The 26,193-nt window shown below is 30.5% G+C and overlaps 2 protein-coding genes across 2 annotated transcripts; one reads left to right on the top strand and one right to left on the bottom strand.

The window, feature by feature from the left end:
- Window positions 1–1,436: 1,436 nt before the first annotated feature.
- On the top strand, window positions 1,437–3,716 carry LOC125867803 (extensin-2-like). The gene has a single exon (XM_049548381.1). It carries the CDS (start codon window positions 1,472–1,474, stop codon window positions 3,458–3,460), a length of 1,989 nt encoding a protein of 662 aa, XP_049404338.1. The 5' UTR covers window positions 1,437–1,471; the 3' UTR covers window positions 3,461–3,716.
- A 770-nt stretch (window positions 3,717–4,486) lies between these two features.
- On the bottom strand, window positions 4,487–8,513 carry LOC125867060 (CBL-interacting protein kinase 18-like). Its single transcript, XM_049547478.1, has 2 exons — window positions 8,295–8,513; window positions 4,487–6,343 (listed from the first exon to the last, which is right to left on the bottom strand). Exon 2 carries the CDS (start codon window positions 6,005–6,007, stop codon window positions 4,670–4,672), a length of 1,338 nt encoding a protein of 445 aa, XP_049403435.1. The 5' UTR covers window positions 6,008–6,343; window positions 8,295–8,513; the 3' UTR covers window positions 4,487–4,669.
- Window positions 8,514–26,193: the final 17,680 nt, after the last annotated feature.

Raw genomic sequence — 26,193 nt, 5'->3', positions numbered from 1 at the left:
TTGTTGGAAAATTTGTAATAGGCTGGGCCAGCCCAATAACAAGTGGTGGAATAAAGCCCAAGAAAGTTGTTGATCAGAGATTTAATGGAATATTTTCAAAGGATAATGATAATATCAAGGCTAATGAGGATTATGGTGGAGATGATAATGGTTTTGATAATTTCTATAGACAACATGAAGATATTCCAAGCCCTGGTGTAGGTAATTAAAACAAAAAAAAATTGTACGATGGTGTTAGGATCAGTTTACGCGTATCGTAACTAATTCTATCATGCTCTGAAAATACATTTTATCATGAGAGCACATACTATACTTAATGTTTTTGTTTTGTTTTATTTCTTTTCCACATAATGTGTATTGGTAAGTTTGGGAATTTTCACATTTGGTGCTTTTGTACCGGATGTTCTCAAGATATTGTCTTCGATTATTGCAACCGTAAACATTTGTCATTTCGATTGTTTTGTTCTTAAACATTTCCATTACTTTGTATTTCGTAAGTAAACTGATAAGGGTGGAGGTTGCCGACTAGAGGATAGTGAGGAGATAATCAGTATAAAATATCATTTATGAAATTGATTTTCTCTATACTCATTTAAAAAGTCATTTTTCTGATTTTTAAGATCCTCGATTTTCTAAAACATCAACCAAAATGAAAAAAATAGTCTTTCATACCTAACACACCCCTAAATGAAACTTAAAATGTTAATTAATTGTCTAGATATCCTTTCTCCCTTAAGCTACCCATGTATAACAATTTTCTTTTGCTTTCCCCCCTCTTCTAATGTTTTAGTGGTTAGCCATAACTACATGATATATCACCACAATTACACAAAGCAGCAAAATTATTAATTAGCTTAAAGAGATGCTTGTCAAGGGGATTATCTTTTTAACCATACTTTTTTTGTCATTGAGAAAATGTCTTCCACTAAGTAATCAAAGAACAAATCCTCATTTTGACTTTTATATTATCTTAGTGGGTTACCATGAAGCCATTTCATATATATATATATATATATAAGTTTTACATTTTGCTATATAAAAGCAAAGGTCCTTAACTATACAAAACAAGTCTTGGTTCTTCCTTTCAAGTATAGAATTGGTTGCAAAAACAAAAATGGGAAGCTTTGGGAAATTGGGGCCTTGGCCTCTACTTGCATTTACTTTGGCAATTTGCTTAGTAGCCAGCACTGCTGTTGCTGATTATTCTTATGGTTACACTTCTCCCTCTNACTTTTTTTGTCATTAAGAAAATGTCTTCCACTAAGTAATCAAAGAACAAGTCCTCATTTTGACTTTTATATTATCTTAGTGGGCTACCATGAAGCCATTTCATATTTATATATATATATCTATATATATATATATATATATATAAGTTTTACATTTTGCTATATAAAAGCAGAGGTCCTTGACTATACAAAACAAGTCTTGGTTCTTCCTTTCAAGTATAGAATTGGTTGCAAAAACAAAAATGGGAAGCTTTGGGAAATTGGGGCCTTGGCCTCTACTTGCATTTACTTTGGCAATTTGCTTAGTAGCCAGCACTGCTGTTGCTGATTATTCTTATGGTTACACTTCTCCCTCTCCTTCAAAGTACTACAAGTCCCCTTCTCCGTCAAAACATCAAGTGCCCTCTTCTTACTACAAGAAACCAATAAAACCTGTTGAACATTATCCATCACACTACTACAAGTCGCCTACTCCATCAAAGTACCATAGCCATTCATATAAACATTCTCCATCCCACTATTACAAGTCGCCTGCTCCTTCAAAGTATCATAGCCATGTAACGGTCACTTATAAACATTCTCCATCACACTATTACAAATCACCTGCTCCTTCAAAGCACAACTACAAGTCTCCATCGCCAATTAAGTATTACAAGTCTCATGTTCCTTCAGTACCATACTACAAACCATCTCCATCTTACTACAAATCTTCTCCACCTCCACCACCAAAATACATTGAGAAATCACCAACTTACTATAAGTCACCTCCTCCAGCGTACTACAAACCATCTCCATCTTACAAATCTCCTCCTCCTCCACCAAAGTACGTCAAGAAATCACCAACATACTATAAATCACCTCCTCCTCCACCATACTACAAACCATCTCCATCTTACAAATCCCCTCCACCTCCACCAAAGTACATCGAGAAGTCACCAACATACTATAAATCACCTCCCCCACCATACTACAAACCATCTCCATCTTACTACAAATCTTCGCCACCTCCACCAAAGTACGTCGAGAAGTCACCAGTTTACTACAAGTCACCCCCTCCACCATACTACAAGCCATCTCCATCTTACTACAAATCCCCGCCACTTCCACCAAAGTACGTCGAGAAATCACCAACTTACTACAAGTCACCCCCTCCACCATACTACAAGTCATCTCCATCTTACTACAAATCCCCACCACCTCCACCAAAGTATGTTGAGAAATCTCCAGTTTACTACAAGTCACCCCCTCCACCATACTACAAGCCATCTCCATCTTACTACAAATCCTCTCCACCTCCACCAAAGTACGTCGAGAAATCACCAGCATACTACAAGTCACCCCCTCCACCATACTACAAGCCATCTCCGTCTTACTACAAATCCCCTCCACCTCCACCAAAATATATTGAGAAGTCACCAGCCAATTACAAGTCATCCCCTCCACCGTACTACAAGTCATCTCCATCTTACTACAAATCCCCTCCACCTCCACCAAAGTATGTCGAGAAATCACCAACCTACTACAAGTCACCCCCTCCACCATACTACAAGCCATCTCCGTCTTACTACAAATCCCCTCCACCTCCACCAAAATATATTGAGAAGTCACCAGCCAATTACAAGTCACCCCCTCCACCGTACTACAAGTCATCTCCTTCTTACTACAAATCCCCTCCACCTCCACCAAAGTACGTCGAGAAATCACCAACCTACTACAAGTCACCCCCTCCACCATACTACAAGTCGTCTCCATCATACTACAAATCCCCTCCACCTCCACCAAAGTACATTGAGAAGTCACCAACTTACTACAAGTCACCCCCTCCACCATACTACAAGTCGTCTCCATCATACTACAAATCCCCTCCACCTCCACCAAAGTACATTGAGAAGTCACCCCCTCCACCGTACTACAAGCCATCTCTATCTTATTACAAATCCCCTCCACCTCCACCAAAGTACATCGAGAAGTCATCAGTCTACTACAAGTCACCTCCTCCACCATACTACAAGCCATCTCCATCTTATTACAAATCCCCGTCACCTCCACCAAAGTACATCGAGAAGTCACCAGTCTACTACAAGTCACCCGCTCCAACGTACTACAGTTCACCACCACCACCAACAAACTACTACAAGCAAACACCCACGTATACCTCACCTCCTCCACCAGCAAAGTACCAACAATCTCCTACCTATAGTTCACCTCCACCCCCACCAACCTACTACTGATTTTAAAATCACCGTGCCTTGATAATTTTCATTATTCCCTTTGCTTTTAACTTCTTTGCATCGTCCTGTTCGAAGCTTTTTCATTTATTTTTCTACTTCAGTTCTAAATTATATGTATTCTTGCAGAAATCATCAAGTATTAATTGGTGTTTTTATTTTTATTTTATCATTTAAGTAAGATTCTTGGGATCTCTATTGATTCAACTCATTGTATCAAGATTTTTTTTAATGTAATTTATCAAGAAATCTACTTCAATTTGTCTACTTCAATATTATTTGTGCCAAAATACTTAATTCTTTCTTTGCCTACAAAACATATAACTAGTGGGAAGAGTGACCGAAAATCAGAATAGATTTTTTGATCTCTCATTCTAAATATAAAAAAAAAGGGATTACTCATACAAACATTGTTCAACCAAAAGATAAGGTTGCTTGAGATTGTTTAGTCGTGTCTATGTCGACTTTTAGATACGCAGTTTGTAGGTGTGAATCCATGACGTAAAAAGGTGTTAAAAGAGGACATAATAGACTAAAATCACATGGAAGAAAGTTATCTCGTAAAACCTACAACCCCTTAAATTAAGTGCAAATCTTGTAAACACTAGGGCAGAATGGAAGAAAAAAGATATACATATGGAATATTAATTAGATTGGGACCAACCTGTATTTTTTAGGAACCTTTTATTCATGTGAAAGATTTATATGTAAGTGGAGAATATAGAGAACTTCAGGCACTTTTATTTTTTTATTTTTTTCATTTTGTTTTGTATTGAGATTTAAAGTTGCAATATGATTAGTTAGGATTCATACAGCCAATCCGAAAATGCTTGAAATTGTGATGTGTATGTAGTTTTTGTTATTGTAAAGAAAAAAGTTAAGCACATCTTATTTCCTAACAAAAGGATAATAATCAACACACATCTGGAAATATGTTACAAGTCACCTGCTCCTTCGAAATACAACAAGCCACGAACACAAATAAAATATTACAAATCACCAGTTTACCAGAGCAAAGGAACTCGAAAATTTAGTAAAACAAGTTGTCTCTATTAAGCTTAGACGGATGGCCTAAAACAGGCTGATACATAGTAAATCGACAATTACAACAAGAACCAAACGAACAAGTTGAACGTTAAATACTGATACTTAAGTGAGATCAACTTACAGAGTAAACGTCACGAGATCAGAAGCTCTTTTTAGTGTCATCTACTAACGATTAGCTGGCTGCTCGCCTTGCCAAGCCCAAACAATTTCCTCCAGAGCAGGTCTTATAACTTGTTTCAGCATCTTTTGGTACTCTACCTTATCACCATATGACTTTTTCAGCTCAACCAAGTGGAAGGACGGAGTAATTTCATATATTTCAGTATCGATGGACAAAGTCCCGTATCTACCCTCACCCGATCCCTCTAATCTCATAGATCCAGCTTCTTTCTTCATTACTTCCAGCTTTAGATTCCTCCCAACTTCCTCAAGTTTGGATATGATAGAAGAGGCAGGCTTCGTTGAAATGAATTGCAAGTCTTCCTTCTGATCCTTTGTTATGAATAAACCGGACAAGTCAAATCCACTTGAAAGAGAGATTATATCAAATGCATTTAGATTTGACGGTTTTAGCAACTCTAGCTTTGACACAGAGGGAGAGATACTGTTATGTGTACAATCTTGAATAGTAGCGTTGGCGTCTAGGCTAAACTTTTCCTTTTCTTCTACTTTGGCTACCGCGTTTCTAGACTCCAAACCTTTCTTGAACCATGAGCTTTCCTTTATCTTTGCTATGGAAATCCTTGTACGAGGGTTTGGATCAAGGATTTTAGAAAGTAATTTCCGCACTTCTGGTGGGAACCAATTAGGACATTTGAACTCAGCCTGCTTTATCTTCCTATAAATCTCCATAAGATTTGAGTCTTGGAATGGAAGATAACCGGCTAGCAAAACAAATAAGATCACCCCACAAGACCAGATATCAGCTTTGGCGCCATCATATCCTTTTCGAGTGATCACCTCAGGTGCAACGTAAGCTGGGGTTCCACATGTTGTGTGGAGTAAGCCATCCTGCCTCTTAGACTCAGCCAAGGCGCTTAATCCAAAGTCTGATACCTTAAGATTTCCATTCTCATCTAGAAGCACATTTTCTGGTTTCAGATCACGGTGATAAACATCTCGACTGTGGCAACATTCAACAGCGCTAATCAATTGCTGAAAGTACTTCCTAGCTAATTTTTCCTTGAGCCTCCCCTTTGTCAACTTTTTGAAAAGCTCACCGCCTTTGGCATGTTCAATGACTAAATAAATCTTAGATTTAGTTGCCATGACCTCGTATAGCTGTAGAACATTTGGATGTTCAACTAGTGCCATAACAGATATCTCTCTCTTCGTCTGTTCAATCAGTCCGGCCTTAAGAACCTTCTCTTTGTCAATTACCTTAATGGCTACACTCTGTCCCGTTTCAAGATTCCTTCCGTAATAAACCTTAGCAAAGTTGCCTTGACCTAATAATCTCCCCAAATCATATTTTTGCATCAGTACATTTCCTTTTTTCTCCATTTGAATCAACAATTCTTGTAACCACTAAACTTACTTTCTCCTGCTGTTATGATACTCGGTTTTTTAACAGGCAGGAGAGGCCTTGTTGCAGAGCTCACCCGGCTCCAACAAGACTCTGCTTCAGCATGTCGGGATGTTTAAGGGTTGTGGATTCACTGTTCATTATCTGGCACGAGAAGTTAAGTGTATTTTGAGCTGCATAATTGAGATCACTACGGATGAAACAGACTAATTCCAATGCACATGGAAATTCAGAAGCCTCCAATAGGTAATCGTTGTTGTACAATCCCATCCTTCTGCATCCCAATTATATTGCTTTCATAAATGTCACAAGCACTGAACGTCAACAGAAAAAAGGGAGAGAGTCAAGAAGTATCAATATAAGCTTAACAATTATTGCCTAAATGAAAAAATCGATGACTATGAAAAATGATTTGCAAATCGAAAGTAAAAGATATAAAGGAAAAGGGGTAAAGCAAAAGAAAAGTATATCAAGATGAATATTGCATTTTAACTTACGACACACTCTACCTCAAGAATATAACAACAACGAAAATGGTTCCAGGTTTATGATTCTTTTTCACTCAAAAACAATGAAAATCAAACTACAGGGGCATCATGTTCCATCACATTGGACAAATTTAATTCATCAAGGACAGAAATGTAGCTAGTATAGTCGTTTCATAATCCGATCTTCAACAAAGTTCAAATTATCCTGGACTGGCATACTAATTATTAACATGTATACGTCAAGCAAGGAAAAGAAAAAGAAATTTAATCACCCTATTTATCTATCACCAAACAAAAACAAAAGATGCAGAAACTAGATACATACAATACGAGCTAATGAAACATAAAAAATACTTTTCAGATCATATTGTGAATTGTCACAGGCACATTCAGACAAAGAAATGTTTCCTGGAAACACCCTACCTCCAAGGGCGGAGCTATCGGTAGGGTTCAGACAAATCCATTAACTTTTGCTTAAACTCAATAATATTTGTATTAGGAGCTATGGGCTCGGTGGTANTATACGTCAAGCAAGGAAAAGAAAAAGAAATTTAATCAGCCTTTTTAACTCTCACCAAACAAAACAAAAGATGCAGAAACTCGATACATACAATACGAGCTAATGAAACATAAAAAATGCTTTTCAGATCATATTGTGAATTGTCACAGGCACATTCAGACAAAGAAATGTTTCTTGGAAACACCCTACCTCCAAGGGCGGAGCTATCGGTAGGGTTCAGACAAATCCATTAACTTTTGCTTAAACTCAATAATATTTGTATTAGGAGCTATGGGCTCGGTGGTAAGTTTAGAGTTCATAAACTTCAAATTCTGGATTTGTCTCTACCGACCTCAAAGATAGACCCTTGTCACCCCATCCACACACACAACACCCCAGAGAAAGGCAAAGGGCAGCCCAGTGCTCTAAGCTCCCACTATGCACGGGGTCCAAGAAAGGGTCAAACTACAAAGGTCTATTGTACACAAATTTACCCTATAATTCTACAAGAGGCTATATTTCCACAGCTCAAATCGTAACCTCCCGATCACATGGCAATAATTTTACTGGCTACGCCAAGCCTCCCCTTCACCCTAGAGAAAAAACATTACTAGAAAACTCAATAATACATGATTAAAAAAAAAATCTCCTCCATCCAACAGCCAACATTGATGCATCCATGCAAATATACCCAAGAAAAATATTCAATAAAAATACAAACACCTTAACAATCCTTAAACATTCATGACAATAACCAACACCAAAATTCACAAGAAATATATGCAAAATGGACCAAAACTAACATGCAAATTACCATGGGGATCTAATCAATAAACTAACATATTCGACAGAACTCAATAATTACGAAAGAAAAATCACTTGATAATATATACCCCTCTACCTCAATTTATGTGACACTTTTCATTTTCCGAGAATCAAACCGTTTAAGTTTTGATCGGAAATTTGGGCAAATAATCTTCAAATTTTTTTAAATAAAATTCATATATTTGTAAACTACATAAAACTACTATAAATTACAAGAATTCACAATTCAAAATAATTAAAAGATATATGATAAATTTACGATCAAAGATAGAGAATCTCGAAATTCAAAAAGTACCACATAAACTATTCCAAATTGTATTCATATCCAAACATAGCTCCAATATACAAATATCATTTTCAACTTTTTTTTCCAAATACATACATATTTTTGTCCTGGTCTGAACAGCGATAACTTTAAATTTTGAATTCATTAACCGAAGCAAGAAAAAATACCTGTTGGCCAAATAAAGGCACTGTTCCGGATGAATCCGAAGCAGAGAAACAGAGAGAAAAAGGTTGAGATTTATAATCTGATTTTTCTTTTTGGGTGCAGAAAAAAAGGTGTTTTAAATACAGGCAAAAAGTATTTGTTTGGTGAGAGAGAAATTTTTGTATAAATTTGGTAAAGTTTCTAACAATCGACCAAACACAGACCTAATTGTGTGTGACACGTGGTAGGTGCCTTGGGAAATGAGCTGATATGTTTTCATGAAACAAAAAAAAAAATGGGAATCAAAAGAGCATCTAGGAGTAGTTTATTCCTTTTGGACTACTGAGAGACAAAACAAAAGAAAAAACAATATTATAATTAGCGCAACAATAGAGAGTGATAAGTATTTTTTCATCTTTAATTAAGAGATATTGGATTCGACTTTCATTGGATATAGAGTTATCTTCGTTAGGGAGTGATTTACTCCTCGGATTTCCCGTTCATCGTATCGACCGACTCAGACCCTATACCTGTCCCCGATGAAAGTCAGGATGAACCCCCCTCCCATCCCCACCAATGTAGGATTTTCTTGGATATGAAGTCGCCTTTTATAGGGAGCACTGTACCTCCTCCAATGTGGAATTTTCTGGCGCGAATTTAAATATTGTCGGGCTCTAATATGAATACCGAACACCAAGTGGGAAATCAAGAAAATATAGTATAATTAGTACAGTTTTACGATTTATTCTTATCATTAGAAGATAGAAATATTGTTTTTAATAGGCATTCAGTATAAAAAGGTCAAGTATGTAAAGTAAATACTATAATGAAGAATCAGAAGAAGAAAATAGTAGCAACAATAAATTATATGACAATTACTGAAGCGATTGTTGGATATTTTGTAATATATATAGAGGTCTTAATATTGAACAAACACATTTGTTCATGAAAAAATATGACCTTTATGAAAAGTCACCTATTCATGAAATAACGTGACTCTGATGAAGAGTTATCTCTTAATTTCTATAAATATAAAGACTCTCTAAAAGTAGTCTAAGAAAATCTGCATGTATAAACTATGGGCTTTGTTGTATTCTTAAATAAAATTGTTTGTATTTACCCCAATATATAAATACACGTCTCAAAATTAAACCACCTCCTTCTTCAATTTATACTTCCTATTATTTTTTCTAACAAAAGAAACAACAAGTAATAGTAAAATCAAAAAATTTTAATAACAATAGTGAAAAGGAAACTACCTTAACTATTTACTAACATTCTATCTTATTCTTCGATCTCTGTATATTTCTATCTAGACAAATAATGCAATCCTTGAGGGTGTTGTTTGAAAAGTTTAGTAAGGTCATAGTTTAGTTTGACTATAACATGTGTGCTTCTGGTCATATATATTTCGTAATAAAGAGTGAGAAATTGAATCGGACATAATAAATGTTTAGAATATTGTAATCACTTGTGATGATATTGATGAGATTGCAAGATTGTAATCATGTCCCTGATTTGAAAGAAAAAACTGAAATGTTAGAATTTGGAAGGCCCGCAATTAACCCATGATAGAAGATTAATATAATATATATATATATATATATATATTATTACCTTAAAAGTATGAACTCCTAACTTGAATGTTAAATTACTATAATATTCCTTACTTAAAACACTATCTATATGTATTTGAGTAACATATGTTCTTTTGAAAGGTTGTGACTTTTTCGATGAGTTGTGACTTTTCTGATCATAAGTTGTGACTTTTTTCAGAGGGTTGCGATTTTTCGATGAGTTGTGACTTTTCTATAGAGTTGTGCGTTTTTCAATAAGCTATGCTTTTCCAAAGTGTTGTGACCTCTCCGACAGGTTATGGCTTTTCAAAAAAGACACAAAAACACTTCTTCATACTACCTTCTTTTTTTTACTATAAATAGAGGGACTTCCTCTCATTTTTCAACCACAACTTTTTTTAATCTTCTACTCTTCTTCTTCTTGCATTTTAAAAATTTTCGTTTGATTTGTCGTTGATTAGTTTGAAGTTTAGCGGAATGATGTACCATTATTCTGATGAAGTAAATCATTTTATCCTAAGAGGATATATTTTATAACCTCGAGTACTTAAGGTAAATAATTTTTCGATGATATAATAATTTTTTTTTGCTTAATATATATAGTAGTATGTAATGTTCCAATACATGAAGTTAACATGATGTAGTATAAATTAATTTGTTTTTTTAACAATCTCTCTTGTGATGCATATATATGCTTCTGAATATCTTTTTCTAAAATTATTTAAATTCTCAAGAGTCAGAGAATTGTCACGATTTATTTTGTTGATGCTCAAGATATAACAATGACTTTATTTATCAATGCTACTAATGTGATTTCGATTGCAACGAAATTTGCTTCAAAATAGTTATTACTATATAAACATTTCCCTTTTGTTTTACTTATTTACTATTTCTTAATATTTAAATATTTTAGACGATGAAAAATTCATTTGACTTGTAATAATGCCACTTGAAGTTTGTATTAGTTTAAATTTTAATATTTATTTTATAGATAATATTTATGAGATAAATATTTTTATTAATGCAAATGCATATATCTATTTTAAATTAATTTTTATGATATATATATATATATATATTTATATATTTGGGTAGGTATTTGTATTTAAATTAAAATATTATATATGTCACAAATGTATTATCAAGTTAACAAGGTCTTCTAACTTCAAAATATATTATTTAAAAATGTTCTGAGTTCTTTTAAAAAAAAAACTCACAATAAATATAAAATAAGTGAATATATATGAATCATTTAAAATTTATCATTTACAAAATAAATTTTATATTCAGTAATCAGTAATATGGAATAAACATTTTCGTTTTATCCCTGCACTAAATTAAAATCTAATAACTATATAAAAAAATAGTAACAATAATTAAAATTCCTATTCATCTATGTAAGTATAAATTTTTAAAGAAATTCAGATATTGCACTTTAATTCTTTTATCATAACATTATAAATTAACTTAATTATTACTAATTATTGCAAACATTATTCACACTCATTTACAATCTTTAGTTATAATATTATGAATTCACATAGTTATTACATTAATTATATCTATCTTTCATACTTTTGACCAATAAATTTTCATATTACCGCTCCTATATATCTAATAACACTGTATTGTTATTTATCCATGGATGAATCATGCTTGGTTAAATAAATTGAAAATCGTTTAAAAGGATATGAACTATATCTTTGTTGGGTGTGAGGTAAACATGTGATTATATATGATTTCACAGATAGAATATATTCTTTAATTTTTAGTTTTAGTTTTTTCAGTTAAAAAAAAAAAGGAAACCTTTCTCAGTCAATTATGAATAGTCAAATAACTATCTTTGATTTATGTGTATAGTCAATCGTGAAGTCAAATATGAGAGCCAACAAGAAGAACGCCATATGTTATGTTATAACTTATAAAATTAAAATTATTATACAAAAAATAGTTCTAAAAAATAAAATGTAATTCTCTTCACATGTTCATATGACATCTAAACAATTAAATGTGGAATGCACGTGCAAAGCACAAGTGGTTAGATGACAAGAAAAATACATAACAAATATCGTCTATAAGGTAATATTAGTGAGATACGACTAATTACATGATTGGACATCTTCAAATTGAAATAAAAATATATATTGTTGCATTTAACTAATGAATTTTTTCATTGACTATATTCATAGGTTTGCGTGAATACGAGATATATATAACGATCCACATTGAATATTCAAAAAAGAATCCGCAATATTATTTTGTGCAAAGTTAATTATTCAAATCTTCGCTTAAATAATCAATACTATCTACTATAACATATATTTTCTAAATTGGTAATCACGTGCAACACACATATCAAAAAATTATATATATATATATATATATATATATTGATTCAAATTATTACTTCAAAAATTTTAAATTAATTTTTTTTATATTTTAAACTTAATGTAGTTTCCTTAATCACTTTCCTATTATCTTCCATTGCCATGTTAAAATTGGGACCCAAAGAAACTTGAAATGTAATCTATGCATAGTCTATATCTGATTACCAATATTATTTTCATCCTCATTTATGTAATATTTTTTGATTATCAAGAATTAATTTGATTAATATTAAAAAATAAATTGAGTCAAATCAATCGAATACTATAAAATTAACATTCAAATATAAAACTAAAAATATTATTTATAAATTACAATTTTTCTCATTTCAATATTCGGACAAAAACAAATTGTCTAAGTTTTCCAAGGCAGGCAAAGTTGGCTTAAGTTTAGTTGTCTATTAAGTAATTTTTTGTTCGAAAACATGGACCACTAATTACTTTAATTTGTTTTTTTTTTATGCAAGTCAATTTTGTATGGCGCTGAAGAAGAAGACATCAATTACGGTATTATGAGCACATACAACTAAATTTAATTTGTTGAGTTTGAAAAAAATTGAAAAATAAATTACTAAAAAAATTATTGATGTAATTAGACATTAATCAAACCTTGAAAGATTGTATAATTAGGAAAAGGCTTTTTTTTCCCCTTTTTTGTGGTTAAATAGAAAGTTGTCGAGATATGAACTAAAAAAAGGATGTCAAAATTTTACATATAGATTGTGTTGTTCCGTTGTTGCATAATGTCATGCATTCTTAATTTAATGATAAACTTACAAAAAAAATTAAGGCACGGGTAGAAAAAGTGGGGTAAAAGATAAAATAAAATTGTTCATTAATAAATAAAGACAAAATAAGAAAAAAATATTAAAGTAACGACTCGAACACACCAAACTAATCATTACACATAATGAGTTTTTTTGTTAGATTTAAATAATATAAGACAATAAAATTTAAGTAACAATATTGTATTGTGTTGTATCGTGTTGTAATGTGTTATGTTGTATTATTTAATGAATACAACATTTTGATATGTTGTATGGTTACCCTCCTTACATAATTTCACATACAATAATTTGAATAATAATCCTAAAAAAAAGTAGTTTATTGATAGAGCTATTATAAAAAAGGTAGGGTAAAGAATAAATATTGAATTATTAAATAATAAGTAAAGATAAAATGAGAAAAACTATATTAAGATAATGACGTGATCACACCAAATCGACCGTTACATAAAATAAGACTTTTCGTCATTACCTAAGGATAGATTTAAACGATTCGATATAGAAATATTTAACTAATAATACAATACAATACAACGGATAACAACGATCAAATTTAAAGACACTGAAAATAGCCAATTCTGTGTGACTTGCCTCCACATAACCAAATTCCTTTTCAGTCCTCNTATAAAAAAGGTTAGGTAAAGAATAAATATTGAACTATTAAATGATAAGTAAAGATAAAATGAGAAAAACTATATTAAGATAATGACGTGATCACATTAAATCGACCGTTACATAAAATAAGACTTTTTGTCATTACCTAAGGATAGATTTAAACGATTCGATATAGAAATATTTAACTAATAACACAATACAATACAACGGATAACAACGATAAAATTTAAAGACACTGAAAATAGCCAATTCTGTGTGACTTGCCTCCACATAACCAAATTCCTTTTCAGTCCTCGAAATACTTCTCCGGCAGTCCCATATCGCGCGATAAAAAAATCTGTAGCTAAACAGTAAAATTTTGTCACAAATTTCGTGATAAATTAGCTACCAAAATTTCTATTTATACACAATAGTTATAACTAATTTTTAATTTCATTTTACCTTTTTTGGTTAGTGTATTATTCTATTATTATAAGTGGGCTAGCTTTTGGGTATATATAAGAATGGTAGAATTTGAAAGAAAAAAATAGTAGTTTTTTTTAATTTTGAAATAGTGTTTGAACATAAATATTAATTTGCGCTATTTTTGAACTTTGTGAGTGATTTAGAAGTGAAATTGAGAAAATATTTTCTTTTTGCAGTTTTACTAATTTCTAAAAATTTCAGAATCCAACTTCAAGTAGAATTCTAAAATATAATAATGTCCAAACAATTTTTTGAAATAATATTCCGAAAAAAAGTGAAGACTCTCAATAGTGTCAAAGCTCCATTTATATAGGGTGGGGTGGCTTTGGAGTAAATCTTACTAAAAATATTTGATCATGAAAGATTGAAATCTATAGAGAATTATTCAAAGTGTGAAGTGAATATATTTCACGTAATATAAGTGTATTCTCAAAATTCAACAAGTTCTTGTACTATAAATCCGGAGCACATAAACTAATTAAGATTCAGAGAATATTTTCTCTATCTTCCATCCATCACAAGAAGAGAATATATAGTCAAGAAAAATTATTAGCATGAAATATTAAGATTAAAGAATATTTGTTGTTGTGATAATCAAAGCAATTAACGGCTTAATAAAATAAGGTATAATTAAGGAAAATAAAGAATCTATTTCAATGTCAACATTAATAACTATTACGAAGACGTTATTTTTCAGACTCTTGAAATATTCAATGGTGATTAATATTTATTTATCATAGCTAGTAAAAGATAAAGAATGTGTTGTAATATTTATTAATCATGATTAGTAAAGATTAAAGAATAAATATAAAATGGAAAAAAGGTCAAAAATGTCTTTAAACTACGTAAAATAAATAAAAATGTCCTCTGTATGGTTTGGTCCAAAAGTATCCTTGCCATCAATAGTTTGATCCAAAATGCCCTCATGGTTATTTAAAGAGTAAAAAATGCTCATTTTCGAAATAAATATATCATTTATTTTCTTTCTAACACATTCTTTTTCTAATAATATTTTTTAAAATTAGCAAATGTTTATCCTACTTCAATTCAGAATAAAATAAAATATAAAAATATTTCATATTTTATTGTAATTATTTTTTATCGTTATATAAATAAAAATTAATGATGAGTATACTATGATATTATATATATGACAAAGAGTACATGAAGTTATTTTATTTTAATTGATAAAGTGAGATTTAGAAGAAAAAAATTATTTCCTACATTTTCATTTGTTGAAGTAATTTTAAAAGAAAGAAAACAAGAATAGGATTCTTTAATAATATTTTAATTAGGAAGAAGATATGTTTTTTTTTTAAAACATAATATATTTATTCGGAAAAGAGCATTTTGACCCATTTAGTAACTATAGAGGCATTTTTGGACCAAAATATTAACTGCAAGAGCATTTTTTAACCGAATATTGACAACATGCTGTTTTTTAGCCAAACTATAAATAGAGGACATTTTTTTTCATTTCACACCGATTAAAGATATTTTTGACATTTTCCCCTTTTATATTAGTTTTTTATCCTTTATTAGCCATGGTTAGCAAATATCATAACATATTATTTATCCTTTACTAGCAATGATTAATAAATATCAATCATCTTTGAATATTTCTAAAGTCTGAATAAATGTCTTTATAATAGAGATTTAATATTGTTGTTGAATATTTTTAATGACTAGTCATCTTGGCACGGAAACAAATTTTGTATTGTCCTTTATATCCTATTTTACTGCTTTGATTATCACAACAACAAATATTCTTTAGTCTTAATATTTCATGATGATAATTTGAGTTCTTTGACCTAATATTCTCCTTCCTTCTGCTGGATATCAATTAAAATAATTTGTGCGCCGAATTTACAGTAGAAGGAATTGTTGAATTCTGAAAATAATCTATATCAGATAAAATATTCTTATGGACGATTATCTTTATATATTTTATGTTGTAAAAAAATTTCTATAAATTTCGTGATCAAGTATTTTTCGTAAGATTTACCTCCCACCAGCCACCCCACCCATACCACCCAAGGCTTTTCACTAAAGATTCAATATTTATTTTATAAACATACAAAAAAAAAACTAGAAAATAACTTTTTAGACTTGGATAAATTCCCTTCCACCCCTAATACTCACATAAACTTAATTTATAAGTCTATTAGCAAGAAGACAATCATGTCAAATAGCTATTTAAAATGGAAAAGTGTTATAGCAAAACCATGAAATTCACCAATGAGATTATTCTTTTATTTCTTTAATCAGATATTTTGAGTTAAAACTTTAAATATATAAAAAAAATCTTAAAAAATGCTTCTTTCTTAACTTGGTCGTATATAATAATGAGAATCCAGATTATTCAGTATTTCAATATAAATATCTGACATCAAATAAGAAGATCAAGACAAAATGAAATTCCAATATTTGATAAATACCTTCAAGTTCATTATCATCGATGTCATGTGTTCTTCACAAAGTAGTACTCCCTACAACATCAAAATTAATATCAATACCAAGAAACAAAACATATAATTAAAACACATGGATTTTATTCAAGAATAATAAATTAATAGGAGATACCATTTGCCTATTAATTGCTTAGCTCTCAATTAAAGAGTGAGAATATTGGGTACAATTAACTAATTAGTTTGTTCTTATATAATATATGCATTCTATTTAGTTAACTTGATGGTAGGTAGACACGTGGAGCTCAATAATGCAAATTAGGGGTGTACAAAATTGAACCAAAAATCGAACCAAAACGCAAATCGAGTCAAATTGAGAAAAAAAACTCAACTAGTGGTTGGTTTGACTTGGTTTGGTATTGAAAAAAAAAAGCCCGACTATATTTGGGTTGGTTTGGTTTTAACTAAAAAAAACCAACCCGAGATCAAACCAACCCGACATTATATATAAAATTTTAAAATTTTATTTTATACATAAAAATATTTACTTTGATATAATTTTAAAATATTTCTTATACTTTTTCATAGTTTTTATCTTTTAATATATTATTTCAAGTTTTAAACTTAGAATTTTGAATGGTTCAATAAAGATTATAGTCCACACATGTTGGTAATTATAATAAAGTTTAAATCAAAATCAAATTAATACTAATGCAAAAAGAAAATCAATTCAACACTAGCACTCTGTTTGGATCATTGTTACCCATTGTTTCATAATGTACAGTAATGTATTGTACTATATTGTATTGTACTATATGGTAGATACAATGTTTGGCTAGACTGTATTGTTTGTTGTTGTTTGATAACATTTTTATTGTTTGGTTTGACTGTATCGTACTATATTGTAATTTATAAATTTACTAAAATATCCTTAATTATTCTAGGGTAGGAGGTTTGACTAGAATTAAATAATATAGGGTAAAGGGTAAAAAAATATTATGAAATATTATGCCATGATATAATTGGAAAAAGAAATTAAGTAACAATGAGAACACACCAAATCGGTTGTTCCATAAAATTGGGGTTTCCATTGTTATGTAACAACGAAATTTAACAATACAATACAAACAATACATTTTAAGTAACAATCAAAACAAACATTGTAGGTATGGTAACGATACAATACAATACAATGGGTAATAATGATCCAAACATAGAGTAAGAATGACAATAATATTGAATATTTATTCTTTGATTTTACATTGATTTAGACAATTCAAATACATAATCTAATTTTAATTTCCTTTAATATTTAGTCATGTAACTAATACTTATTAAACTTATTTTAGCATGATTTCGTACTTTTAAATTATGATCATTTTCATTATGACTTGTTAATTTGGAATATTTGTTTTACGCGATTTCATTATTATTATTTTTTTGTTGGATATTTTATTGTCATTACTCATATCATATTTTGTGTTATTTTCTTAAGAAACACCTTAGATAGTTGTATTTTGGTAGGACTAAAGAAATATTTGAAATACAAGTAAATTATATGTCTGTATGAATACTTTATCGAAAAAACCCAAAAATCCGAAAAACCCCGAAGTTGAAAAACCCGAGTTTATTGGTTTGGTTTGGTTTATAGATTTAAAGATCCGACACAAATGATTTAGTTTGATATTTGAAAAACCCGAACCAACCCGATCATGTACACCCCTAATACAAATAATAAGTGACTTTTCGAAAATGGCCAAAAAATCAGAATGGATCAAAAATAATTTTTGGATATTGTACGTACATATAATAAATTGACTCGTAAATGGATGAGAGGGGAGGACAATAATGATATTGGTCAATTCACTACTAAAAAAATAGTATGAATTTTCCATCTACGTCTTATCAAAAATTGGCTCATTGTTAGAAAAATATTTCGACAAAAGTCCTATTTATGAAACTATCGATAAAGGAAAGAAGGGGTTTAAGAAAGAGAGAAATGATTCACAGTAAAAGGAGTAATCATGTATTGGTTTATCAGAACTAATGACTTTTGTTGAAATCGCAATATTTTTTTGTTTATGTTTCGAACACATTAAAATAAGAATTCACTTATAAGCTTTGAAAAATATTTTTTAAAAGACCAAATACACCCTAAGTAAGTCTAATATATGATAATCTAAAAAATAATAAAATAGCTTACTTTACATACTAAATTATACTCCCTCCGTTCCATTTTATGTGAGGTACTTTGATTCAGCACGAAGTTTAAGAAAGGAATGAAGACTTTTAAAACTTGTGGTCTAAAATGAATGATAGAAATTTGTGTGGTTGTAAATCATTTCATTAAGGGTAAAATGGATATTTTATAGTTAAATTGTTACTTTATATAGAAATGTGTCATTTTTTTTGGAACTGACTAAAAAAGAAAGTAAGTCATATAAATCGGGACAGAGAGAGTATAAATTGACGTGAGAGTGAAGGTTTTGTGCAAGATTTGGTTTCTCTTTTAGCAAGATTTAGGTCTAATAATTTGATAGTACGAAGAAGTCTTATTGGACCTATATAGTTGAGGAGATATTGAAAATGACATAAGTTTATATATATATATATATATATATATATATAATTTGTATATTTGGCTAGCGACTGTTATTATAACGATTGATCGGCTAAATGTGTAATTTGTGCTCTTATATTAAATTACACATTAATTATGTATATTATATGATGTATACTCTCCTAGTCCTAATTTACGTGGCTTATGGGGATGGCAAAATCAACCTATAAAATTAAGATCTGCCCGATCCGTTTAGATTTCAACATATTAAGAATCCACACATTTCATTAATTAAGTTTATTTTGATATACTTAGTTCACCTCATTTTAAACTGGTTGATATGTAACTCAGATGGACTCATTAGAAATTTTATCTAAATAGTTTTAATAAAGACATTGTTTATATGTGTAACGACCCATTTGGTCGTTTTGAGTACTAGAGCTTTTTATTTCATAGAATACTCTTTCCGAAAGATTGTAATTGGATATTTTGGACTATTTGTAACTACATTTATAGAATTAATTGGATAGTTTTTAATAATTAATTTAGTTGGTGGTTAATGAACTAAGTCCATAATAATTTATTTAATTAAATTAATATATGGGCCATGGATATGAATATATAAATTAGAGGGTTTAGTATTTATTTAATTATTAGTTGAGAATACTTAATTAAAAGAGGAGACAAGAGGAGTTACTATTTACCTGCGGCGGTGAAGAAGAAGCAGCAAATCAGGTAAAGAATCAACCTTGGTATATTTTATATGTATGAGAGAGCATATATATATATTGTAGGATTAATTATTTAATAATGGGAATGATCATTAGAAGTATAGTATAAGACAGATTTTACAAATACATGGTGGTATCATGTTATATAATTGTATGGTTATAAGAGTATTATGTTGTAAATTATTAGTGTAGTTTGAAGAGTACTATATGTGATCAGTGGCTTTCTTCAGTGGTAGGATTTGTACGTACTGACTGATTTCAGAGGTAGTGCCACTGGTTTCGTAACCAGTTGCCTCAACTTTAATTATTATTATATTATATTATATTATAAAGTGGAAGTGTGCATATGTATAGTATTTGATGTTAGATGAATGCTGAGAGAAAAGTTAATCAGGCCACAACATTAATCATGTAAAGAATTGGAGTATTAAAGTGTAGGTGTATATATAGGTGGAGGTGTTCAGTGCCACTGGTGGCTTGAACATTTAAACATTAAAATGTTTTTATCTTATTATGATGTATTGACAAAGATAATTAAATATNATATTTCTTATACTTTTTCATAGTTTTTATCTTTTAATAAATTATTTCAAGTTTTAAACTTAGAATTTTGAGTGGTTCAATAAAGATTATAGTCCACACATGTTGGTAATTATAATAAAGCTTAAATCAAAATCAAATTAATACTAATGCAAAAAGAAAATCAATTCAACACTAACACTCTGTTTGGATCATTGTTACCCATTGTTTCATAATGTACTGTAATGTATTGTACTATATTGTACTGTACTATATGGTAGATACAATGTTTGGCTAGACTGTATTGTTTGTTGTTGTTTAATAACATTTTTATTGTTTGGTTTGACTGTATCATACTGTATTGTAGTTTATAAATTTACTAAAATATCCTTAATTATTCTAGGGTAGGAGGTTTGACTAGAATTAAATAATATAAGGTAAAGGGTAAAATAGTATTTTGAAATATTATGTAAAGATATAATTGGAAAAAGAAATTAAGTAACAATGAGAACACACCAAATCGGTTGTTCCATAAAATTGGGGTTTTCATTGTTATGTAACAACGAAACTTAACAATACAATAAAATACAATACATTTTAAGTAACAATCAAAACAAACATTGTAGGTATGGTAACGATACAATACAATACAATGGGTAATAATGATCCAAACATAGAGTAAGAATGACAATACTATTGAATATTTATTCTGTGGTTTTACATTGATTTAGACAATTCAAATACATAATCTAATTTTAATTTCCTTTAATATTTAGTCATGTAACTAATACTTATTAAACTTATTTTAGCATGATTTCGTACTTTTAAATTATGATCATTTTCATTATGACTTGTTAATTTGCAATATTTGTTTTACGCGATTTCATTATTATTATTATTTTTTTGTTGGATATTTTAGTGTCATTACTCATATCATATTTTGTGTTATTTTCTTAAGAAACACCTTAGATAGTTGTATTTTGGTAGGACTAAAGAAATATTTGAAGTACAAGTAAATTATATGTTTGTATGAATACTTTATCGAAAAAACCCAAAAATCCGAAAAACCCCGAGGTTGAAAAACCTGAGTTTATTGGTTTGGTTTGGTTTATAGATTTAAAGATCCGACACAAATGATTTAGTTTGATATTTGAAAAACTCGAACCAACCCGATCATGTACACCCTTAATACAAATAATAAGTGACTTTTTGAAAATGGCCAAAAAATCAGAATGGATCAAAAATAATTTTTGGATATTGTACGTGCATATAATAAATTGACTTGTAAATGGATGAGAGGGGAGGACAATAATGATATTGGTCAATTCACTACTAAAAAAATAGTATGAGTTTTCCATCTACGTCTTATCAAAAATTGGCTCATTGTTAGAAAAATATTTCGACAAAAGTCCTATTTATGAAACTATCGATAAAGGAAAGAAGGGGTTTAAGAAAGAGAGAAATGATTCACAGTAAAAGGAGTAATCATGTATTGGTTTATCAGAACTAATGACTTTTGTTGAAATCGCAATATTTTTTTGTTTATGTTTCGAACACATTAAAATAAGAATTCACTTATAAGCTTTGAAAAATATTTTTTAAAAGACCAAATACACCCTAAGTAAGTCTAATATATGATAATCTAAAAAATAATTAAATAGCTTACTTTACATACTAAATTATACTCCCTCCGTCCCATTTTATGTGAAGTACTTTGACTCAGCACAAAGTTTAAAAAAGGAAGGAAGACTTTTAAAACTTGTGGTCTAAAATGAATGATAGAAATTTGTGTGACCGTAAATCATTTCATTAAGGGTAAAATGAACATTTTATAGTTAAATTGTTATTTTATATAGAAATTTGTCATTTTTATTTAGACTGACTAAAAAAGAAAGTAAGTCATATAAATTGGGACAGAGGGAGTATAAATTGACGTGAGAGTGAAGGTTTTGTGCAAGATTTGGTTTCTCTTTTAGCAAGATTTAGGTCGAATAATTTGATAGTACGAAGAAGTCTTATTGGACCTATATAGTTGAGGAGATATTGAAAATGACATAAGTTTTTATATATATATAATTTGTGTATTTGGCTAGCGACTGTTATTATTACGATTGATCGGCTAAATGTGTAATTTGTGCTCTTATATAAAATTACACATTAATTATGTATATTATATGATGTATACTCTCCTAGTCCTAATTTACGTGGCTTATGGGGATGGGAAAATCAACTTATAAAATTAAGATTTGCCCGATCCGTTTAGATTTCAACATATTAAGAATCCACACATTTCATTAATTAAGTTTATTTTGATTTACTTAGTTCACCTCATTTTAAAACTGGCTGATATGTAATTCAGATGGACTCATTAGAAATTTTATCTAAATAGTTTTAATAAAGACATTGTTTATATGTGTAACGGCCCATTTGGTCATTTTGAGTGCTAGAGCTTTTTATTTCATAGAATACTCTTTCCGAAAGATTGTAAATGGATATTTTGGACTATTTGTAACTACATTTATAAAATTAATTGGATAGTTTTTAATAATTAATTTAGTTGGTGGTTAATGAATTAAGTCCATAATAATTTATTTAATTAAATTACCATATGGGCCATGGATAGGAATATATAAATTAGAGGGTTTAGTATTTATTTAATTATTAGTTGAGAATACTTAATTAAAAGAGGAGACAAGAGGAGTTACTCTTTACCTGCGGCGGTGAAGAAGAAGCAGCAAATTAGGTAAAGAATCAACCTTGGTATATTTTATATGTATGAGAGAACATATATATATATAGATTGTAGGATTAATTATTTAATAATGGGAATGATCATTAGAAGTATAGTATAAGACAGATTTTACAAATACATGGTGGTATCATGTTATATAATTGTATGGTTATAAGAGTATTATATTATAAATTTTCTTCAGTGGTAGGATTTGTACGTACTGGTTCAGAGGTAGTGCCACTGGTTTCGTAACCAGTTGCCTCAACTTTAATTATTATTATATTATAAAGTGGAAGTGTGCATATGTATAGTATTTGATGTTAGATGAATGCTGAGAGAAAAGTTAATCAGGCCACAACATTAATCATGTAAAGAATTGGAGTATTAAAGTGTAGGTGTATATATAGGTGGAGGTGTTCATTGCCACTGGTGGCTTGAACTTTTAAACATTAAAATGTTTTTATCTTATTATGATGTATTGACAAAGATAATTAAATATTAGGTGTCTCGTATTATTTAAACTTCATTAAAGTTATACTAATTGGAAGAATTTAGAAAACTCTTAGGCTTGAACTTTAGGAAATTGATTATAGTTTTGGGTGTTTATATACTCGTTAATTTACAAATTATATAGATTGGAAAGGTTCGGAGGCATTGAGAAAAGGAAAAGTAGCTTGCTTGACTTCGGCTCTTTCGTGGAAGTAGGTTATAATGGTTTATTCTATTTGATAGATATACTTTTAATAGTGATTGATATGGATTGAATGATATTATGAAGTTCTCTATGTACTTGATGGTGTGATTGTGTAACTTGGTTGTGTGGTTTGTGATTGGTCTGAAATCTTGAGACTGTGGAATTTATAATCTTGAACCCTCTCTATTGAAGTGATGCCTTGAATAAAGAAGGTTTGATGAAATATTGTTAATTAATTGAAAAGTGGTGATAATAAATGATATATTAATGATATTATTGGATCGGAGTGTCACGTTTTGACACGGTATTCTTGGATCGGAGTGTCACTTTCTGACACAATATTATTGGATCGGAGTGTCACGTTCCGACACGGTATAATTGGATCGGAGTGTCACATTTTGACACGATAGCATTAAAGGAAAAAGATATTGAATTAAATTAATGTACTATATCTCAAAGAACCCATTTCCCAAATAAGCGTGGTGTGGAGGCATGAGTCCCTATATGTGTGATGGATATTGTGATTGATTGTGTAATGGCTTCCGTTGTCACTTGTTCATGATGTTTGTTGCTTGTCACCTGCCAAGTGTCATAGTTGATTTTATACTATTATTCATTGCATATTAGTTTCTATTTTGGGTTGGCCGATGATACCTACTAAGTACGTGTTCCTTGTACTGACCCCTATTTGTGTTTTCTTCGTTTTTCTTTTGTGGAGTGCAACAAGTGTACCACTGACTTCGACTCGCCCTCAGCTCTAGCCCGTCTCTAGAACATCAGATTTCAGGGTGAGCTATTCCTTCTAACTCATGCTGGATTCTCTCAGTCATGGTTGGATGTCCTTAAATTTCAGACATGGACCATCTTATTTACTTATTATGGTGTCTTTAATACTCTTAGACTTGATATTTTGAGAACAAATAACCTTGATGTGATGACTTTCAGGTTTTTGAGATAATGGATAATAGACTTTAAAGGTTGATTTGATTGGTGCATTTAACAAGTTTTGAGCTTCCGCATTTTATTGTTTTTCGTGGTTAAATTATTAATATATGTTGGGGTTTGAATTTCTTGGCTCGCCCACTTAGGAGGTTAAGTGTGGGTGCCACTCACGACTCGTTTTATGTTGTGACAAACTTGGTATCAGAGCCTTAGGTTCGTTGATCTCATTACACAAGGACATGTCTAATAGAGTCTTGCGGAACGGTATGGGTACACTTTTACTTTTCTTCGAGAGGCTATAGGACTTTAGGAAAACTCTATTCATACTTTCTTCCGTGCTATTACTGGAATCCAATTGGTATCTAGGTGATACAAATTGGTATCTCATCTTCTTCACTCTATTTCAAACATGGTTAGTACTAGAGCAGAAGAAGTGGAAACACAAACACTAAAAAGAGATAATGCGTCCTTGAATATAGGCATATTTTCCCAATTGACTATAAGGCCTGTAATGACTAGTGGCCAACATGAGTTTTTTTTTTTAAATTAAGTTCTTAAAGTTGAAACTTCTTTCTTCACGGGCTTAATATGAAGATGTCTATTATCTCCTTGCTGATTGTTATGGTCTACTTCGTAAGATAAATATAGTATAGAGGCTTGTTGTTGAGTTTGTGACATACAAGTTTCGGGGAGACGCCAAAATATTGTGGCGGTCTCATGTTGATTGTCGACCAATAAGGGAATTACCTATGACTGGGGAAGTATATTCTCTGGATTTTGAGGGATATGAGGTAAATGGGGTGCAACAAGATGACTTTGCCAAGGTGACAACATTCAAGAAGTTCATCAGGGACGACTAGATAATGAATACCATTACTTTAGAAAATACAGTTAATAAAGTTATCATAACATATATGGGTTGCTTAGCGAATAGTGAAATTATGTTGAATCAATTGAGGGCATAATCTCTATTACGATTTCATAGGTTGAGTGTATATCAAAGAGGGTCACGATACAATTACTACAATAATATTGATGCTTACTGGGTTTAAGTTATGAAGTGTGTTATCTTTGTTATCGACCTGATCTAAGAATAAATTTGATAATGTTTTGAATTTATTCAATGGATAGAAATGTGTTAGCTATTGGTGTGCGATCTTCTCGATAAGTATGATGTGTGATGGATCTAACAGACTTTCACGATGTGGTTCTAGTGTTATATGGAAATGAATACATTGATTGTCAAGTGGGAATACTAACTACTTAAGGAGTTATCAGTTGTATGACATGTTCAGATAATAAGATTTAGTGTTACATTCATATTTGAGAAACCAACTAGTTTGTTACTACAGATGCTTAGGTTAAGCATTATTTTAAGGAGGTTTTTAGTGGTAGATCGTTGGTACAGTATTAATGCATTAGGTAGTGAAGTCTATATTGAGGGCTCTAGGACTAGTGATTTTATCTTAAGCTCCAAATAAGTGGATTGATACCGGAATGACAAAATTATG

Source organism: Solanum stenotomum, chromosome 6 (genome assembly GCF_019186545.1).
Source record: "Solanum stenotomum isolate F172 chromosome 6, ASM1918654v1, whole genome shotgun sequence".
Taxonomy (NCBI): Eukaryota; Viridiplantae; Streptophyta; class Magnoliopsida; order Solanales; family Solanaceae; genus Solanum; species Solanum stenotomum.
The sequence above is the reverse complement of the archived record's forward strand: the minus strand, read 5'-3'. Positions and strand labels throughout refer to the sequence as shown.